The sequence below is a fragment of the Podarcis melisellensis genome (genome assembly GCF_964234715.1).
Source record: "Podarcis melisellensis genome assembly, chromosome: 12".
Classification (NCBI taxonomy): Eukaryota; Metazoa; Chordata; class Lepidosauria; order Squamata; family Lacertidae; genus Podarcis; species Podarcis melisellensis.
The window spans coordinates 55,964,827-55,981,794 of record NC_138544.1 but is presented as its reverse complement, the minus strand read 5'-3'; the positions used below and the strand labels follow the sequence as shown (position 1 = coordinate 55,981,794).

General features: G+C 47.5%; 1 protein-coding gene across 3 annotated transcripts in view; it reads left to right on the top strand.

The window, feature by feature from the left end:
- MYL3 (myosin light chain 3) overlaps window positions 1–16,968 on the top strand; it is a 101,409-nt gene that overhangs the window by 57,377 nt on the left and 27,064 nt on the right. Inside the window, exon 2 of one of the 3 annotated variants that reach the window (XM_081882745.1) lies at window positions 13,467–13,625. In XM_081882745.1, coding sequence (XP_081738871.1) covers window positions 13,494–13,625 — 132 coding nt within the window. In that variant the 5' untranslated portion in view covers window positions 13,467–13,493. Of the gene's footprint in view, window positions 1–13,338; window positions 13,626–16,968 lie in introns of those variants that run through there. The other 2 variants (XM_081882746.1, XM_081882744.1) reach the window with 2 other exon arrangements.

Sequence of the window (16,968 nt, the reverse complement as noted above, 5' to 3'; positions counted from 1 at the left end):
TTTTGTGTGTAAAAATAAAACAAGCATGCTCCAACCTCCATGTGACAGTCCTTGAGATATTTGAAAATGGCTCTCACATCTCCTCTCAGTCTCCTCTTTTCCAGGCTAAACATACCCAGCTCCTTCAACCGTTCCTCATCAGGCTTGGTTTCCAGACTCTTGGTCACCCTCCTCTGCACATGTTCCAGCTTGACAACACCCTTTTTAAATTATGGTGCCCAGAATTTAACACAGTATTCCAGGCGTGTTCTGACCAAAGCAGTGATCCTATTTCTTCCCTTGATTTGGACACTAGACTTCTCTTGATGCAGCCTAGAATAGCACTGGCCTTTTTTGCTGCAGCATCACACTGTGGACTCATGTGAAACTTGTGGTCCTGTAAAATCGGGAGAAAACAAGCTCGCTCCGTCTTCCATGTGACAGCCCTTTAGATACAGTGGTACCTCAGGTTACATACGCTTCAGGTTACAGACTCCGCTAACCCAGAAATAGTGCTTCAGGTTAATCGTGCTTTGGCGGCGCGGCGGCAGCAGGAGGCCCCATTAGCTAAAGTGGTGCTTCAGGTTAAGAACAGATTCAGGTTAAGTACGGACCTCCGGAACGAATTAAGTACTTAACCTGAGGTACCACTGTATTGGAAGATACAGGTGTCATATCTCCTATGATAGGAGTCTGGGAGCAACAACCTCTCTCGCCTCCTGCAATATGGCTTCACACTCACCCATCGAGTCATTGTTCCCCAAAATGCAGCAATGAAACCTTCTTGCTGCTCTGCGATGCTTCCTTGTGGGCCGGCGCAGGTCAGTGTGCGAAGGGCCACATAGTTCAGTGGTGGAGCACATGCTTGGCATGTAGAAGTCCATATAGCTCAGCATATGCTTTGGGTGCGGAAGGTCGCAGTATAAATCCCTGCTGCTTGTTTCCTCAGCAGCCATAAAATGGTTCAGGTCTTTGCCACAAGACCCTTTGCTGGTTTTGCTGCAGCAGACTTGCACCTCTGGAAACCTCGGCCCTGCTTGCACAGCCCAGTCACATCACATAAGAAGCTAAGCATGGTTCAGAACACCAAGCCAGGTCCCTGCACTTGTCCAGAGAGGGTTTTCTTTGTGCAGGTTTGTTGTTGTTTTAAACTGACCAATCGCTTTGCACCGAGACAGATGTTTCCCCAGTTACTTATTCCAACAGACAGAGAAATATCAGAACAGGGAGGCAGTCCATGGGTCACCCACTGGTCAGTCCCTCAAGTAACACCCATGCTAACTATCCCAACACAACATTGTCTCATTATATTTGTCTCTGCTCCCTTCCCCACTCTGCTCTCCCTTGAAAACCACGGGAGGAAATTTACTAGTTCCAAACCGGATACAACCCCTTATCACAAAGCTGATAATGTCAGTCACTCTTCCCAGAACGAACAAACATAAAAGTGAAATTCCATTGTCTAGAACAGCGTGTTACATAAAGGTAAGGTGTTCTAATGAAATTCATAATTTGGAGGGCTGCACAGCCGATTTCACTCCTGGCTTCCCAATAACCTTCCCCGGTCTAGTCGATTACGATGATCCTGAGAGCCATAAAGTTTGGCTGGGAGTTTGGGATCAACAATATGACCCGTTTACAGGCAACATGGCCTCTCGCCCTCCTAGCCAGTCATTTGCCAAATAAACAGCAATAAAAACCTTTATAGCATCCCCCCGCCGTCGATCTGGGATACTGAAAGTGCACTCTGAGTTCAAACGTTCCCCTGCTTTTCCAAAGTCCAGCAGGTCTTTGCGTAAGCCTCTCTGCGTCGTGTGATTTCGCACTCGGCGCCAAGAAAGAGTGGGGCCGCCTTAGGCCCAGAATGGGTTTCATATCCCACTGCCTCCCCCAAGCCACACCCACCTGCCCCACACCTGATACAGGGAGTGAGGAGTGAGGGCCACTAGGCTCCCTGCCCTCCACTTTCTGATATCGTCTGGGTGTTGTTTAGTCGTTTAGTCGTTTCCAACTCTTCGTGACCCCCCTGGACCAGAGCACGCCAGGCACTCCTGTCTTCCACTGCCTCCCGCAGTTTGGTCAAACTCATGCTGGTAGCTTCGAGAACACTGTCCCACCATCTCGTCCTCTGTCGTCCCCTTCTCCTTGTGCCCTCCATCTTTCCCAACATCAGGGTCCTTTCCAGGGAGTCTTCTCTTCTCATGAGGTGGCCAAAGTCTTGGAGCCTCAGCTTCAGGATCTGTCCTTCCTGTGAGCACTCAGGGCTGATTTCCTTCAGAATGGAGAGGTTGGATCTTCTTGCAGTCCATGGGACTCTCAAGAGTCTCCTCCAGCACCAGAATTCAAAAGCATCCATTCTTCGGCGATCAGCCTTCTTTATGGTCCAGCTCTCACTTCCATACATCACTACTGAGAAAACCATAGCTTTAACTATACGGACCTTAGTTGGCAAGGTGATGTCTCTGCTTTTTAAGATGCTGTCTAGGTTTGTCATTCAGAGCAATGGCTTCGCCCATTTTCGCTGCCCCTTGGAAAACTGCTGGGGGGGGGGGAGAGGTTCTGCAAAGTGGGCAGCAAAGGAGGAAGGTGAGTATTTTGTTCGAAGTGATCTTCAGCACCTGGGGGAAAAGTGGTTTCCACAAAATGAAACCAGTTGAATTTGCGCAACAGCCTCCATTCCAGCTTGCTAAGCGTCCGATATTACCTCAGCTGAGGAGACTTCAGTTTTTCACAATGCCATTCTGTTTTGCATTAGGGCTTCAATCCCCGATTCCCGCTGGATAATTCGATGAGTTGCAGTTCTTTCCAAACTTCCACCCGGGGTATCATGTGGCTCTCTTAAACCCCCCCTCCCCTCTTTCCCCCCAAAACATTGGCTGTCAGCAGAAAAATAAATATGTCTGGAATGCATTTAGACCATGCCCCATCAGGGAATGGATTAATTTAGGGAAATGAAAAAGAAAGAAAGAAAGAAAGAAAGGGAGGGAGGGAGGGAGGGAGGGAGGGAGGAAGGAAGGAAGGAAGGAAGGAAGGAAGGAAGGAAGGAAGGAAGGAAGGAAGGAAGGAAGGAAGGAAGGAAGGAGGGAGGGAGGGAGGGAGGGAGGGAGGGAGGGAGGGAGGGAGGGAGGAAGGTGGGGGGAGTGAGGGAGAAAGGGGGAACCGTATCTCGCCCCCCCCCAACGCAGTGCGAGCGAGAGCTCTCGGAGGCACGTGCAGACTTTGGATGTTTTAATTGAGACCAGCTTCTGCTATTTATGCGCCGTCCCCATTGTGTTTTGGGGCATTCTGTTAAAAAAGTAAATTAAGTGAGTGAGACTGACGGGTGGGGCGAGGGGGGGGGGGAAACTTCTAAATAAAGAAGTAAAAGCCGGTCTCTGCAGCTGTGTGAGATTATATGATTATATATATATATATATATATATATATATGCTTTCGTAGATTTTCACGGGTAGATATCCCTCAAGTAATTAAGGAACAAAAGAAGAAAAGGCACACTAGCCTGGGAACTTCCTCTCTGCCCAGAACATTGGAGGCTATACACCACACCCCCTCAACAGTATTTATAGGAACTCAAACACTGAGATCCTGCTCTGTTCCAGTAACAAGAAGCCGAAAGCACCAGCCTGAAGATGACGAGTGAGACCTCGTCGAAACGTCGCCTAGACACCCCAACTTTTACACGGGAAGACACCCGAGGACACCAAAACCTGCATATATATATATATATATATATATATATATATATATATATATATATATATATATATATATATATGAATATGAGAAACAGTGTCTCATTGTGTGAGTTCTGTTTTGTTCAAAGGGAGGAGTCAGCAGGAGAAGAGAAGAACTGGGAGAAGAGGGAATCCGGGACCAGGGAGAAGAGTCGGTGGAAGAAGATTGGAAGAAATTTAAATCTTACCTACAGAAATATTGTAAAATTAATGAATGTTAGAATGATGTTGGATAGAAATTAAGTGGTTTCCAGCTGTAATGCTTTAAGAGAATACGAAAAAAAAGGGTTAGAAACAGGTTAAAAGTTAATGGTAAGGATTTGCTGAACCAACAATCTGAAGTGGAATACAAAAAAGGGAGGTATGAGGAGGTCCGGGAAATAAGCTAAAGGAAAACAAGCAATGGAAAATTTGTGTGTTTTTAATTATTTTTATTTTGTATTTTTGTTACTTTTTTCTTTTTTCACTTTTATTTTGTTACTATAAAAAATCTTAATAAATATTCTATACAAAAAAAAGAAGAACTGCTTTTGCAGTATGAGGCCAGGATTCGAATTCTGCCATGGGGCCATCCAGATGCCTGCCAAAGATTAATGCTAGGGGTGCCTCCTCTGCAGTGGCGTAGGAAGGGGGGTGCAGGCCGCCCTGGGTGTCATAAAGGTTTTGACCTTTAAAGCCCTTCATGGCCTAGGACCCTCGTACCTACGGGACCGCTTCTCCCGATATGCCCCACGGAGGACCTTAAGGTCCATAAATAGCAACACTCTAGTGGTCCCAGGCCCTAAGGAAGTTAGATTGGCTTCAACCAGAGCCAGAGCCTTTTCAGTGATGGCCCCGGCGTGGTGGAACGCTCCGCCTCATGAGACCAGGGCCCTGCAGGATCTGATTACAGGGCCTGCAAGACAGAGTTGTTCCGCCTGGCCTTTGGCTTGGAATCAACTTGATTCCCTCCCCCTCTTTCTTTTTTCCTTTCTCCTTCTGTGATGGAACTCCTATTTGGGGACTTCCCTGGCTTTTTTCTGGCCCATGTAGGACCATTCTGAATAGTTGGCCTTGGTGAAGATTTGATATTCGGTGGTTCGAATCCCCGCGACGGGCTGAGCTCCCGTTGCTCGGTCCCTGCTCCTGCCAACCTAGCAGTTCGAAAGCACGCCAGTGCAAGTAGATAAATAGGTACCGCTCCAGAGGGAAGGTAAATGGCGTTTCTGTGTGCTGCTCTGGTTCGCCAGAAGTGGCTTAGTTATGCTGGCCACATGACCCAGAAGCTGTACACCGGCTCCCTCGGCCAATAAAGCGAGATGAGCACCGCAACCCCAGAGTCATCCACGACTGGACCTAACGGTCAGGGGTACCTTTACCTTTTTTGGATGCAAGGATTGCATAGGATTGCAGCCCATCTTATGCACCGTCAGCTCGGGAATAACTCCCGCTGATCACGATGAGATTCACAGGCGAGCAGATTGCTGCTTTGCAGTCCTGCTTTTTAAATCAATGTTTTCCTTTTCAGATAATACAAAGCATGATGAAATCACAATAAATTAAACCTCCCTTTCAGTAGTTTCAAGCACTACTACAGTGAAATAAACCAGAGTCGCAAAGTGATTTCATGCTCTTTATTCAGCTCATAGTGGTGAGGAGGAATGAATGAATGTCCCCTCAAAGTATCTGCTTTATATACATTATTTACACAATGGGCTGCACATGATTGGCTAATTCCGGAATTCTACTGTAAGCCAATCAGGTTGTGGATTCACTTCTATCTGGAGCATGATTGGGTGGTTCCTGCCAACCAATCATACTGCTGCATTGTTCTAAGACCAATCAGTCTGCTGCATTCTGAATCCCATTGTTCTAGGACCAATCAGACTGCTGCCTTTTGGATCCTATTGTTCTAGGACCAATCAGACTGCTGCAGTTTGGATCCTATCCAACTCAGTACATAACATCCACATAATATCTGTACTGTATTGTTTAGCTTGGCAGCAGCTGCACTTTGGAACTCCCCGCTTATTGCAATAAAGCACTTGCCTTTGCTAGACTGTTTTCAGGCACCTGCTAAAAGCATCCTTGTTTAGGAAAGCATTCCCAGCTGCTTAGGAAGTTGAAGTAACTTTAATCTGTTTTAATATTTTGGCTTTTGTATGTTTTAACGCAGGGCTGTTAATTTTTCTTGATTTTACTGCTGCGGTGTTTTGTTTGTTTTGGTAAACCACTTGGCAGGTTGTGGCTTTTGAAATAAATTTTATTAAATAAATAAATATAAATAAAATCACACAAGCCAAAACACAATCCATCCCGTAGATTTAAGTATCTGTCCGCAGTCCACATTCCTTTGTAAGAGAATATGAAATACAGTGGTACCTCAGGTTAAGTACTTAATTCGCCGCCACAGCCTGATTTCTGTTCTCATCCTGAAGCAAAGTTCTTAACCTGAAGCACTATTTTTGGGTTAGCGGAGTGTGTAACCTGAAGCGTATGTAACCTGAGGTACCACTGTAAAGTCAAACAATTTTTGCTGGCAAATAATAATAATAATAATAAATTCAATGTGGGGGGGGGGTGACAAGAAATTTTCCGCACCAGGTACCACCTGACCTTCCTACGCCACTGCCTCCCCTTCAAATTTTCTGGGGTTCCTGACTCCTGCCAGCCCCACCCTGTGTGACCAATAGTTAGAGAGCAGGAGAGTTGTGGCTAGCAATATCTGGAGGGTGGCAGGATAGTCACCCCAGACTAGAGGACTTTGGGGTCCCTTACAACTCTACAGTTCTACTGGCCGTGGCCAAGTGGCTGTCTCCCACTGATTTGCCTTGGCGTCTGGAATTTCTCCCTGCCCCCCCTTTTTTTTTAAAAAAGGAACGCTCTGTCACAAGAGACTAGGGCCCTGCGGGACTTGACATCTTTCCGCAGGGCCTGTAAGACAGAGCTGTTCCACCAGGCCTTTGGTCAGGGCGCAGCTTGACCCCCCCTCCGACAATCTGCACAGAATTTTGCTTAATGGTTGCCATCAATTTGATTTTAATTAATTTTTATAATGAAAGGTTTCTAGAATGTTGGATTATTTTGATTGTTGTTAGCCGCCCTGAGCCCAGCTTCGGCTGGGGAGGGCGGGGTATAAATAAAATTTTTTATTATTATTATTATTATTATTATTATTATTATTATTATTATTAATTTTAAAATTATATTTTACCCATGTAACCTGAGTAGCAAAACAGAACTTCCAGAACTTCCTAAAGAATAAACCAAATAAACCCAGGTTGGCTTGGGATGCTACATTCATAAGATAGAGCTGGTTATCAGGATACTTGAAATATGATAAAGACAGGTAAGTGGAGAGTACCATTGTCAGGGAACTGCCATCGGAGCCAAGAGTGGAGGTAAGGCTCCCTAGCGATGCAGGAGAAGGGCCCAGCCGGGAGAGAGGGGACACTTCCTCGGAGGAAGGAAATCAGCGTGACACCAGGAAGAAAAGGGAGCCGGGAAGGACTTCGGAGAGATGGCTCCAAGACTCTTCCAAAGAGACCAGCGGGGAGAGCCCAGGGAGAGTAGGCGGAGACTTGGTGTCAAAGAGCTTTTATGCTGGAAGAAGTTCAGGAAACGCCCACTGACGGATTCTGCCAGTGACTGACACAGCCACGGAGAAAGGGCTGTCCAGCCAGGGAAAGGTTTAGCCAGATAATGTTGCCTAGAGCAGCGGCCACTTACGCATGAACAATCCCAATTCCCTTTACAACCATCATAAGAAACGAGAGAGAAAAATAAAATAAAATAAAATACACTATTTTACCTAGTGGTGCGGCAATAAAACTGTGAGAACATTTGCAAAGCTAAGCCGGATCTGGTATGGTTTCAGATCGGATGGGGTACTGCGGGTTAAAATTCCTAGATTAGACTAGATGACCCCGGGTCCCTTTGAACTCCACAATTCTGTGATTCTGATGTATACAGAAACATAAGCTGAAAATATCAGAGGCACAAGGAGCGGCAATAATAAAAGGCTCCATCTTACATCAAATATTTTTTCAGCCAATTAGATGTTGCCTACCCCAAATATCTTGAGAGAGCTGTGGAATAGGTGAATGCATTTTTTTTAATGTCTTCAATAAAATCCCACCAAACTGAGACATAAGAAGTTGCCTTTGTTTTTCCTTTAAAAAATCAATGAGTGCACCAGGTAAGGCTTTCATGTGATGCCTCTAGCATTGTTGAGATTTGCCCCTGTTCCCTGGGGAGAAGGGATTGGTTGCTAAACCACTCTGAGAATTGTCCCTCTGCCAGGGAAATAGGAGATCTCCTAACCACGCTCAGTGCCCTTTATAAACTACAATTCCCAGGATTCCTTTGGGTGAGCTCGTGGTGATTTAAAGAGGTATAACTGAGCTTCTTCTTCTTCTTTGGCAATCACTTGTAGCCGGAGTAAGATTGTCTTCCATAAACACGGTTTTAACACTGAGTCCGTAAGTGACTGTGTAGGTCAATTCTGCATCCACACGTCCTTCCACCGTTGGGGACATTGGTTTCCGGGCGGGAGTTGGTCACGCCAAGTGTGCCTTCCTCTTAGCTCGTTTCTCCCTTGCGTCCTGAGTTCGAGTGTCTTCAAAGCCCATGACACCTTTGGTCAAGGCTGTTCTCCAACTGGAGCGCTCTCAGGCCAGTGTTTCCCAGTTGTCTGTGTTTATACTACATTTTTAAAGATTTGCCTTGAGACAGTCTTTGAACCTCTTTTGTTGACCACCAGCATTACGCTTTCCATTTTTAAGTTCTTAATAGAATAGTTGCTTTGGAAGACGATCATTGGGCATCCGCACAACATGACCAGTCCAACAAAGTTGATGTTGAAGAATCATTGCTTCAACACTGGTGATCTTTGCTTCTGCTAGTACACTGATATTAGTTCGCCTGTCCTCCCAAGTGATGTGTAAAAGTTTCCAGAGACACCGTTGATAGAATCTTTCGAGGAGTTGGAGGTGGTGTTTATAAGTGGTCCACGTTTCACAAGCATACAGTAAGGTTGGTAGCACAATAACTTTGTAAACAAGCATTTTGGTTTCCCTGCGAATGTCCTGGTCCTCAAACACTCTGCGCTTCAATTGGAGAAAGCTGTATGATGCTGATCAGACCTAGCAAAGTCCCTGGCTCAGGCCTCACTTTCTTAGCCTCCTCAAAAGGCCAGCAGCTCCCCTCCTAAAAATAAAACTTTTCTTATCACTTCTCAGAGATCGCAGGGACCATTTTCCATCTGGAACAGGGGACTCCACATTTTTTGAACGGGGAACACACACATTCCCGCTTGGATGGATGTACAGATTTCACCGCGAATTTTCCACACTTTAAATGGGACAGCAGAAACTGGAGAGGGCGTCTCTCCATTTTGAGATGAGCCTTTAAGGCAATGGCCAGCCACGCGGTTAACCCGAGATCCTCAGACTCTAGGAAGGTTTTGTGCTGTTCCCTGGAGCGAGACACAGCTGGCTTTGCTCCATATTCCCTCGCTGAGCCGGTGGGCATAAGCAGACGGTCTGCGCAGGCAAAACTTCACCTCCCAAGTATTGTTCTAAGCTCTCGCCGGGGTGTTGCATTTCAGTGCTCGAAAGCCAGATCGGGTTTCCCCGCCAAATTCCGCCAAATGCGAAAAGGGAGGTGGTATTTTTGGGAAGTGGCTTTACTGTATACGCATGACATCACGGGGCAAGATTCTGGCTCGGGGTGCCAAGCTCTGGTGGAAAGTTGCACTTTAAAAAGGAATGCAACGTGCCCGCAGGCTGCCAGCCTTAACAAAAGAAGCTGTTCGCTGGTTCACTGTTCGCTTGGACTACTGCAATGTGCTCTATGTGGGGCTACCTTTGAAGGTGACCCGGAAACTACAACTAATCCAGAATGTGGCAGATAGACTGGTGACTGGGAGCGGCTGCCAAGACCATATAACACCTGTCTTGAAAGACCTACACTGGCTCCCAGTACTGCCACAGACCTTTTGCCATGATTATTAAGACTCCCTGGTCCTGAATGGGGTAACTGTGCCCCTGAAGGACCAGGTGTGCAACCTGAGATTCATTTTGGAGGCGCAGGTCAATTCTGTGTCCAGGGCAGCTGTTTATCAGCTTCATCTGGTACACAGGATAAGACCCTCCCTGCCCACAGACTGTCTCACCAGAGTGGTGCATGCTCTGGTCATCTCCCGCTTGGACTACTGCAATGCGCTCTATGTGGGGCTACCTTTGAAGGTGACCTGGAAACTACAACTAATCCAGAATGCGGCAGATAGACTGGTGACTGGGAGCGGCCGCCAAGACCACATAACAACTGTCTTGATAGACCTACACTGGCTCCCAGTACGTTTCCGGGCACAATTCAAAGTGTTGGTGCTGACCTTGAAAGCCCTAAACGGCCTCGGTACAGTATATCTGAAGGCGTGTCTCCACCCTTCTGGGCTGGGACAGACTTCCTCTGCATGTGACTAGAGGTGGGTGTGGCCTCACCTGTGCAGGTAATGACAAAAGCACAGGGCAGGGCCGCCATCTCTCTCTCTTTGACTACATGCATTGAAGAAGCAATATCTGCTTAGCCAAAGATGCTCTCTTGGCCTCCAGCCAAGAGAGGACAAAGGGACTGTCTCCTTATGAGATAGTTTCCAGGTGTATGTTACTTTTCTAAGATAAGTCTGCCTTCTGGGATCAAACTGTGAACAGAATGATGTGAGTAAACCTTTTTATAATTTTATAGAAGACTGTGTCGTGTCTTATCTTTTATGAGGAAATAAGGGGGAAATACCAGTTATTATAGAGGCTTTAGCGAGCCTGAGCAAACACATCCACTGTGAGTTTAAAAAGGGAAATATTACTCTGCTAAATTGTGAACTTGTTTACACAAGTTGGAAAGGCTATAATCAAACAATAAATCCTCTCCTGCATCCCTGAAGATTCCCACACAGAGCACCTCCAAATTGACCCAGAATGTTCTGGGGCTGACCTCACCTGGGTCTGGTTCCCAGACTGATTTTTGGGGATTGAATAGTATTTAATTAGGGACTGAATCCCTAATGAAACATGCGGTCAGGAAGGGAGAGAAGGAGACACAATCGGCCGGTTACCTGTCTGTCTCCTTCCTCCCCGATCGCCTTGTCGCCAGACTGCCCTCCACCTTTTGAGAGCCCCAAAGTGGACCCAAACTAACCTGGGGAAATCCTGGGCTACCTGAATCAGCCTGACTGGGTTTGGGATCTGTGATTCGGCCACAGCTCCAGTCATTGTAGGCTTGCCATGCGTCCTCTATTTCCAGGACACGTCCTCTTTTTCAGGGTTAAATTTCTGTCCAGGTGGATTTTTAAAAGTTGCCAAACTGGCTATACTTTCTGGATACGACATAGACATAACTAGTGGTGAAGACTTGCTTTCCTTTTCTCTTCTACTGCCGCCCTCAGCAATATATCACAGCTTCTATATAGTTGGGGCATTTAGAAGGAGAGCCTCTTTTTTGCTCTTCAAAATATGGCAACCCTACATTACAAGAACTTTGCAACGGAGGACTAGCGCCCGAGCTTGCTTTTCTTTTCTTCCCTCCAGACGCCTTTTCCTTTTGTGCCATGTCTTTTAGACAGGTGAACCCGAGCACAAGTACTGTCTCATCCTTGGCATTTGTAAGCCAACCAGAGAGCAGGATATAAATAGCTGTCAGTCACGGCCAACTTATTTATATATGTACATTTCCCAGAGATTTGCGGTCTGCGAAGCACGGCGGGCCTCAACAGAACAATGCTGTCCACATAAGGCAGAATTAAAAGGACATTAGTGCTGCGGCTCTAACATTTAAAAGTTTAAAGTATATAAGGTGAGGATTTGAAGAGGAGGTGGGAAGGGGGTGAGCTAGAGGAGAGGGAAAGGGGAAAAGCAGATCTTATATCTCAGGAGATCCAGTGAAAAGAAAAGTCAGAGGATATCTCAGGCTAAATGTCCGCTGTCCATCCCTGCCCTGCTGGAATCTGAGACTCTCGCTCGAGTCTGAAGAATATACTGTGCAGCAGAAAATCGCCAAGGCTTTGCCAAACATTTCTGCCTCTGAAGCACTTAGCTGTCTGAAGGAAAGCAACAAACATCATGCAACAGGCATTGCTCACCTTCTCTCCAAACTGGAAAGTCCCCCAAAATGCAACATTTCTCCATAGGGAAGTCAACTTGAGTCTCATGTTTTAGAGGAGATTCAACTGAAGTTACCCTGATTTAATCCTGCCCAGCACTTTTCCCCTAAAAATATGTTTAGAGGTACTCTCATTTTCCTACTCATATTGAAATACTGCCCCTCAATGAGGCCCAACTTAGTAAAGGACCCCTGGATGGTTAAGTCCAGTCAAAGGCGGCTATGGGGTTGCAGCGCTCATCTTGCTTTCAGGCCAAGGGAGCTGGCGTTCGTCCACAGACAGCTTTCCGGGTCATATGGCCAGCACGACGAAACCACTTCTGGTGCAATGGGTGACCATGATGGAAACCAGAGTGCACAGAAACGCCGTTTACCTTCCCGCTGCAGCAGTACCTATTTATCTACTTGCACTGGTGTGCTTTCAAACTGCTAGGTAGGCAGGAGCTGGGACAGAGCAACGGGAGTTCACTCTGTCATGGGGATTCGAACCGCTGACCTTCCGATCGGCAAGCCCAAGAAGCTCAGTAGTTTAGACCACATCCCTTTTTTTTCAAAATGTTTAGGGGTATGTGTACCCCTGTGTCCCCCCAGGAAAAAAGCACTGGTCCTGTCTGACTTTTAGAAGACATCAGAAGCCAGTGCTGTACAGTGGTACCTCGGGTTAAATACTTAATTCATTCAGGAGGTCCGTTCTTAACCTGAAACTGTTCTTAACCTGAAGCACCACTTTAGCTAATGGGGCCTCCTGCTGCCGCCGTGCCACCGGAGCACGATTTCTATTCTCATCCTGAAGCAAAGTTCTTAACCTGAAGAACTATTTCTGGGTTAGCGGAGTCTGTAACCTGAAACGTATGTAACCTGAAGCATATGTAACCCGAGGTACCACTGTATAGGGAAGTTTTTAATGTTTGATATCTTATTGGGTTTTAATTTGTTGGAAACCACCCAGAGTGGGTGGAATAATAATAATAATAATAATAATAATAATAATAATAATAATAATAATAATAATAATAAAAATAGCTGCAGGGGTTGGACTAGAAGACTCCCTTTCAACTCTACAATTCTATGAAACCCAACTGCAACCTGCCAGCTCTTTCTGTGATCACTCCTCGCTGGTTAATTTCCTCCAAACTGATTCGTTCCGGACGGCTTTGCGATGAAACCAGCTCCAGCCTCCCTCCTTTCTCCCTCGGATGCAAATGTTGAGCCTGGAGCACCATTGGGGAACAGCCGTCCTCTCTGCACCTCAGGGGATGAAATCGATACTGGCCACGTTCCTGCCCCCCCAAGATGGGCTGTTCTGACCTCTCTCTCCAGGCTCCGTACCCGATACCCTCCAACCATCATTCCATTTCAACGCTAATTCAGAACAATGCCCTAAGCGGACGCTCCAAAATAGCCGGGCCAGATATCTTCTCCTTTTATAGGAATGGCCCTATTGTGAGACATGGTATGTGTGGCTGGGGAGGGGGTGATGGCTGAGGTGGGGAGGGGGTTGATTTGGAAGCCAAGTGACACGGCGTGTGACATCCAAGGACCAGGAGGTGGATAAAGGCCTCTGCCAGGAGGGACATCCTCTGCTCTGTTGAATCACCCCCTGAGCGGCCAGCCTCTCCTTCATCCCGGTGCAGAACCACCACCATGGCCCCCAAGAAACCAGAACCCAAGAAAGCAGAACCTAAGAAAGAGGAGCCCAAAGCAGCCCCTAAACCAGCACCCCCACCTGAGCCAGAAGTCCGCAAGGAAGTGGAGTTTAACCCGGCAAATATCAAAGTAAGTGTCTTTTTTGACATCCTTAAATTGTGCATTAACAAGGCAGGGGAGGATTGTTCCCTCCTTGGGTACTGGGTGAAGTTTCTTCTTTTTCCTCCTCCTCCTCCTCCTCTTCCTCCTCCTCCTCTCCTTCCTCCTCTCCTTCTCCTTCTCCTTCTCCTTCTCCTTCTCCTTCACCTTCTCCTTCCTCCTTCCTCTTCCTCCTTCTCCTTCCTCTTCCTCCTCCTCCTCCTCTTCTTCTTCTTCTTCCTCTTCTTCCTCCTCCTCCTCCTCCTCCTCTTCCTCTTCTTCTCCTTCCTCCTCCTCTTCCTCCTCTTCCTCTTCTTCTTCCTCCTCCTCCTCTTCTTCTTCTCCTTCTTCCCTACAAGGTGATTGACACAAAAACAAGTACGATAGCTTTGAAAGCACCACAAGTAAATCAACCGGAGCTAAGGACAGTGTTGTGAGTTTTTTTTTTTGGGGGGGGGGTGTCAGTTTGGATGATGCCCTGAGTCTCTTCCAAGTCTTGGGTTCCTGTGCCCAGCGAGAGTTGGAATCTAAACAGTTGCTGACCTGCTCAGACAAGTTTATTTGTAAGACGAGGAGCTTAGCTGGTCACTTTTAAGTACCCTCATTCGCATCCCAAAAGAATGAGCTCAGTTGTAGGAGCCACCCTCCAGGCTAACGGGTGAAGCTCTCTCTGCTTCACCTAGCTGCTAAATAGGAGAAACAGAGTTTTGGGTGTGAGCTGAGCTAGAAACAGGCTGGAAGCTGGAGACACAGAGACCTGCTTGCTCTGTGCTGCATTCAAAGTTGTGACGAATGGAGAAGTGAGATCTGCTGGGATGTTACTGCTGTGAGCCCCTTTAACCTATGCCCAGGTTGCAGGTGTTGTTGTTGTTTAGTCGTTTAGTGGTGTCCGACTCTTCGTGACCCCAGGGACCAGAGCACGCCAGGTACTCCTGTCTTCCACTGGCCAGTGGCGTAGCGTGGGTTGTCAGCACCCGGGGCAAGGCAAGTAATTTGTGCCCCCTAACCCGTGGATTTGTGCCCCCTAACCCGTGGATTTGCGCCCCCTAACCCTAACCCCAAGATGTTGCGCCCGGTACGGCCAGCCCCCCCTGCACCCCCATGCTACGCCACTGCCACTGGCTCCCACAGTTTGGTCAAACTCATGCTGGTAGCTTCGAGAACACTGTCCAACCATCTTGTCCTCTGTCGTCCCCTTCTCCTTGTGCCCTCCATCTTTCCCAACATCAGGGTCTTTTCCAGGGAGTCTTCTCTTCTCATGAGGTGGCCAAAGTATTGGAGCCTCAAAGTCAGCCACGACTGGACCTAATGGTCAGGGGTCCCTTTACCTTTACCTTAAGGGGAGTGAAAGGCGGGATACCAAGTCCAAACTCTTCTAGGTTAAGAAGGCTTGGCCCATCTCAACTTGACAGTCCACATCTGTGCCTCCTAGCTTCTTGAGTTGGCACAGTGCTGGCGTGATCCTGGATGATGTCCATACTTCGCTAGGCAGAGCAAATCCAGTGGGGTAGTTAGGAGGGGCACTCCGCCCCTGGTGTCACCCTGACAGGGGGTGACAAAATGCTGGGCAGTACTCACCGCGGGGCCTACAGTGCACACAAACCATGCATCTCGGTGCCTGCAGGCTCCATGCTGTCTGCCCGCTGCCTCCCCACCCAGTTGTAGGGCCGCTGAGGCTCCGTGGCATGCCCTGTCCATATGGGTGCCCTGCTGTCCCTTTGGGTGCTACACGCCCCAGTTTGGCTCGCCCCTGGGCACGCTGTCCCAGGTGCCCAAGAGGCTTCCTCCACCAGAGAATGGAGTACGACACACAGAGCAGGTAGATCGATGCAGCACATACTGTATTTTTCACTCCATAAGACACACCTGACCATAAGACTCACCTAGTTTTTAGAGGAGGAAAAGAAGAAAAAAATCTGAACGAAATAGTGGATGCGTGGTTTTTTTGGTGCAGGCTGTAGCCATGGACATGCTGTGTGATCTGATGGTGAATTCGGGGTGACCCAATGCAAAAATCCTGAGGATCCATGGGCTTTTACCTCCCCCTCCCTGGCAGCCTCCTTTACTGCTAGCATCCCTTATCTCTCTTCCGATCCCACGGACCAGCTGTTTCCTTTCCACACTCCCTTCCCTCTTGTTTGCCTTAGTGTCTTTTCCTTAGCTGGAGCAGTTTTTTGCTCCTCCTTTTCTTCTGATTTCTCTCCTCATTGCTTTAGTATTCCTGTCTCCTCTCCTTGCAAGTTTGCAGTCTTTACCTCCCCCCTCCCAGGCAGCCTCCTTTATCTCTAGCGTCCCTTATCTCCCTCCCAATCGCTTGCCGATCAGCGGCTTTGTTTCAACACCCAGTTCCCTCTTTCAAAAACAAAAGTATGATCTGCTTTTTCCCCCTGGGCAATTCGGCTCCAGGGACCACACATTTGCTCCATAAGACGCAGACATCTCCCCTTACTTTTTAGGAAGAAAAAAGTGTGCCTTATGGAGTGAAAAATACGGTAGTTAAACTGTGGAACTCCCTCCCACAGGTGACAATGATGGCCACCCACTTAGATGGCTTTAAAAGAAGATGATACAAATTCATGTAAACGAGGTTTATGGACGCCTCCTAGTTGTGATGGCTCTTCTCTGCTTCCAAAGCTGGAGGCAGCAATGCCTCTGAAGGTCAGTTGCTGGAAAGCACAGGAGAGGAGATGTGGTCTTGTGTTCGAATCCTGCTTGGCTGCTGTGAGAGCAGGATGCTGGGCAAGACAGGCCATTGGCCTCATCCAGCAGAGTTCTACTTATGTTCTTATCTGCTCCTTTCCTTAAGATTAAGGATCTCAGGCCTGTAAAAGGGTAAAAGAGTATTGGGAAATGATTTATCATGAATTGAAAAAAATGTTTAATAGCACCTTCCCCTCCAAAAACACACACACACCCAGAGTCATTTCTGTTGAGGATAATTCAGATGGAAATTCCCAGGACATTCCTATTGGTGACCCCGGGGTAGTTCCTAGTTGATGTGCATCAGCAGGACTCCCCCTACTGGTGGTTAACCCTTCCCGGACTTCAAGAGGACAGGCTGGAGTCGGCTATAGTTGGTTAGGACCAATGCCTAAGCCAATACCTCTCATCACCTGCAACCAATAAAGTTGTGGCCTTATTTAGCCCATTAACCTTAATAATTGTGTCATGTGTCTTTATTTCCACTGGGGGGAGGGAGGGAACTCACCACGCAATCGCCACCCCGCTGACATAGTGGAGGCAAATGGTTGTGGATTTCTCTCTCTACATACATTTTGAGCCATTTTGGCTGCGTCGGGTGTTATTGAATAGCAGGAATTGCTAGTAGGGAGAG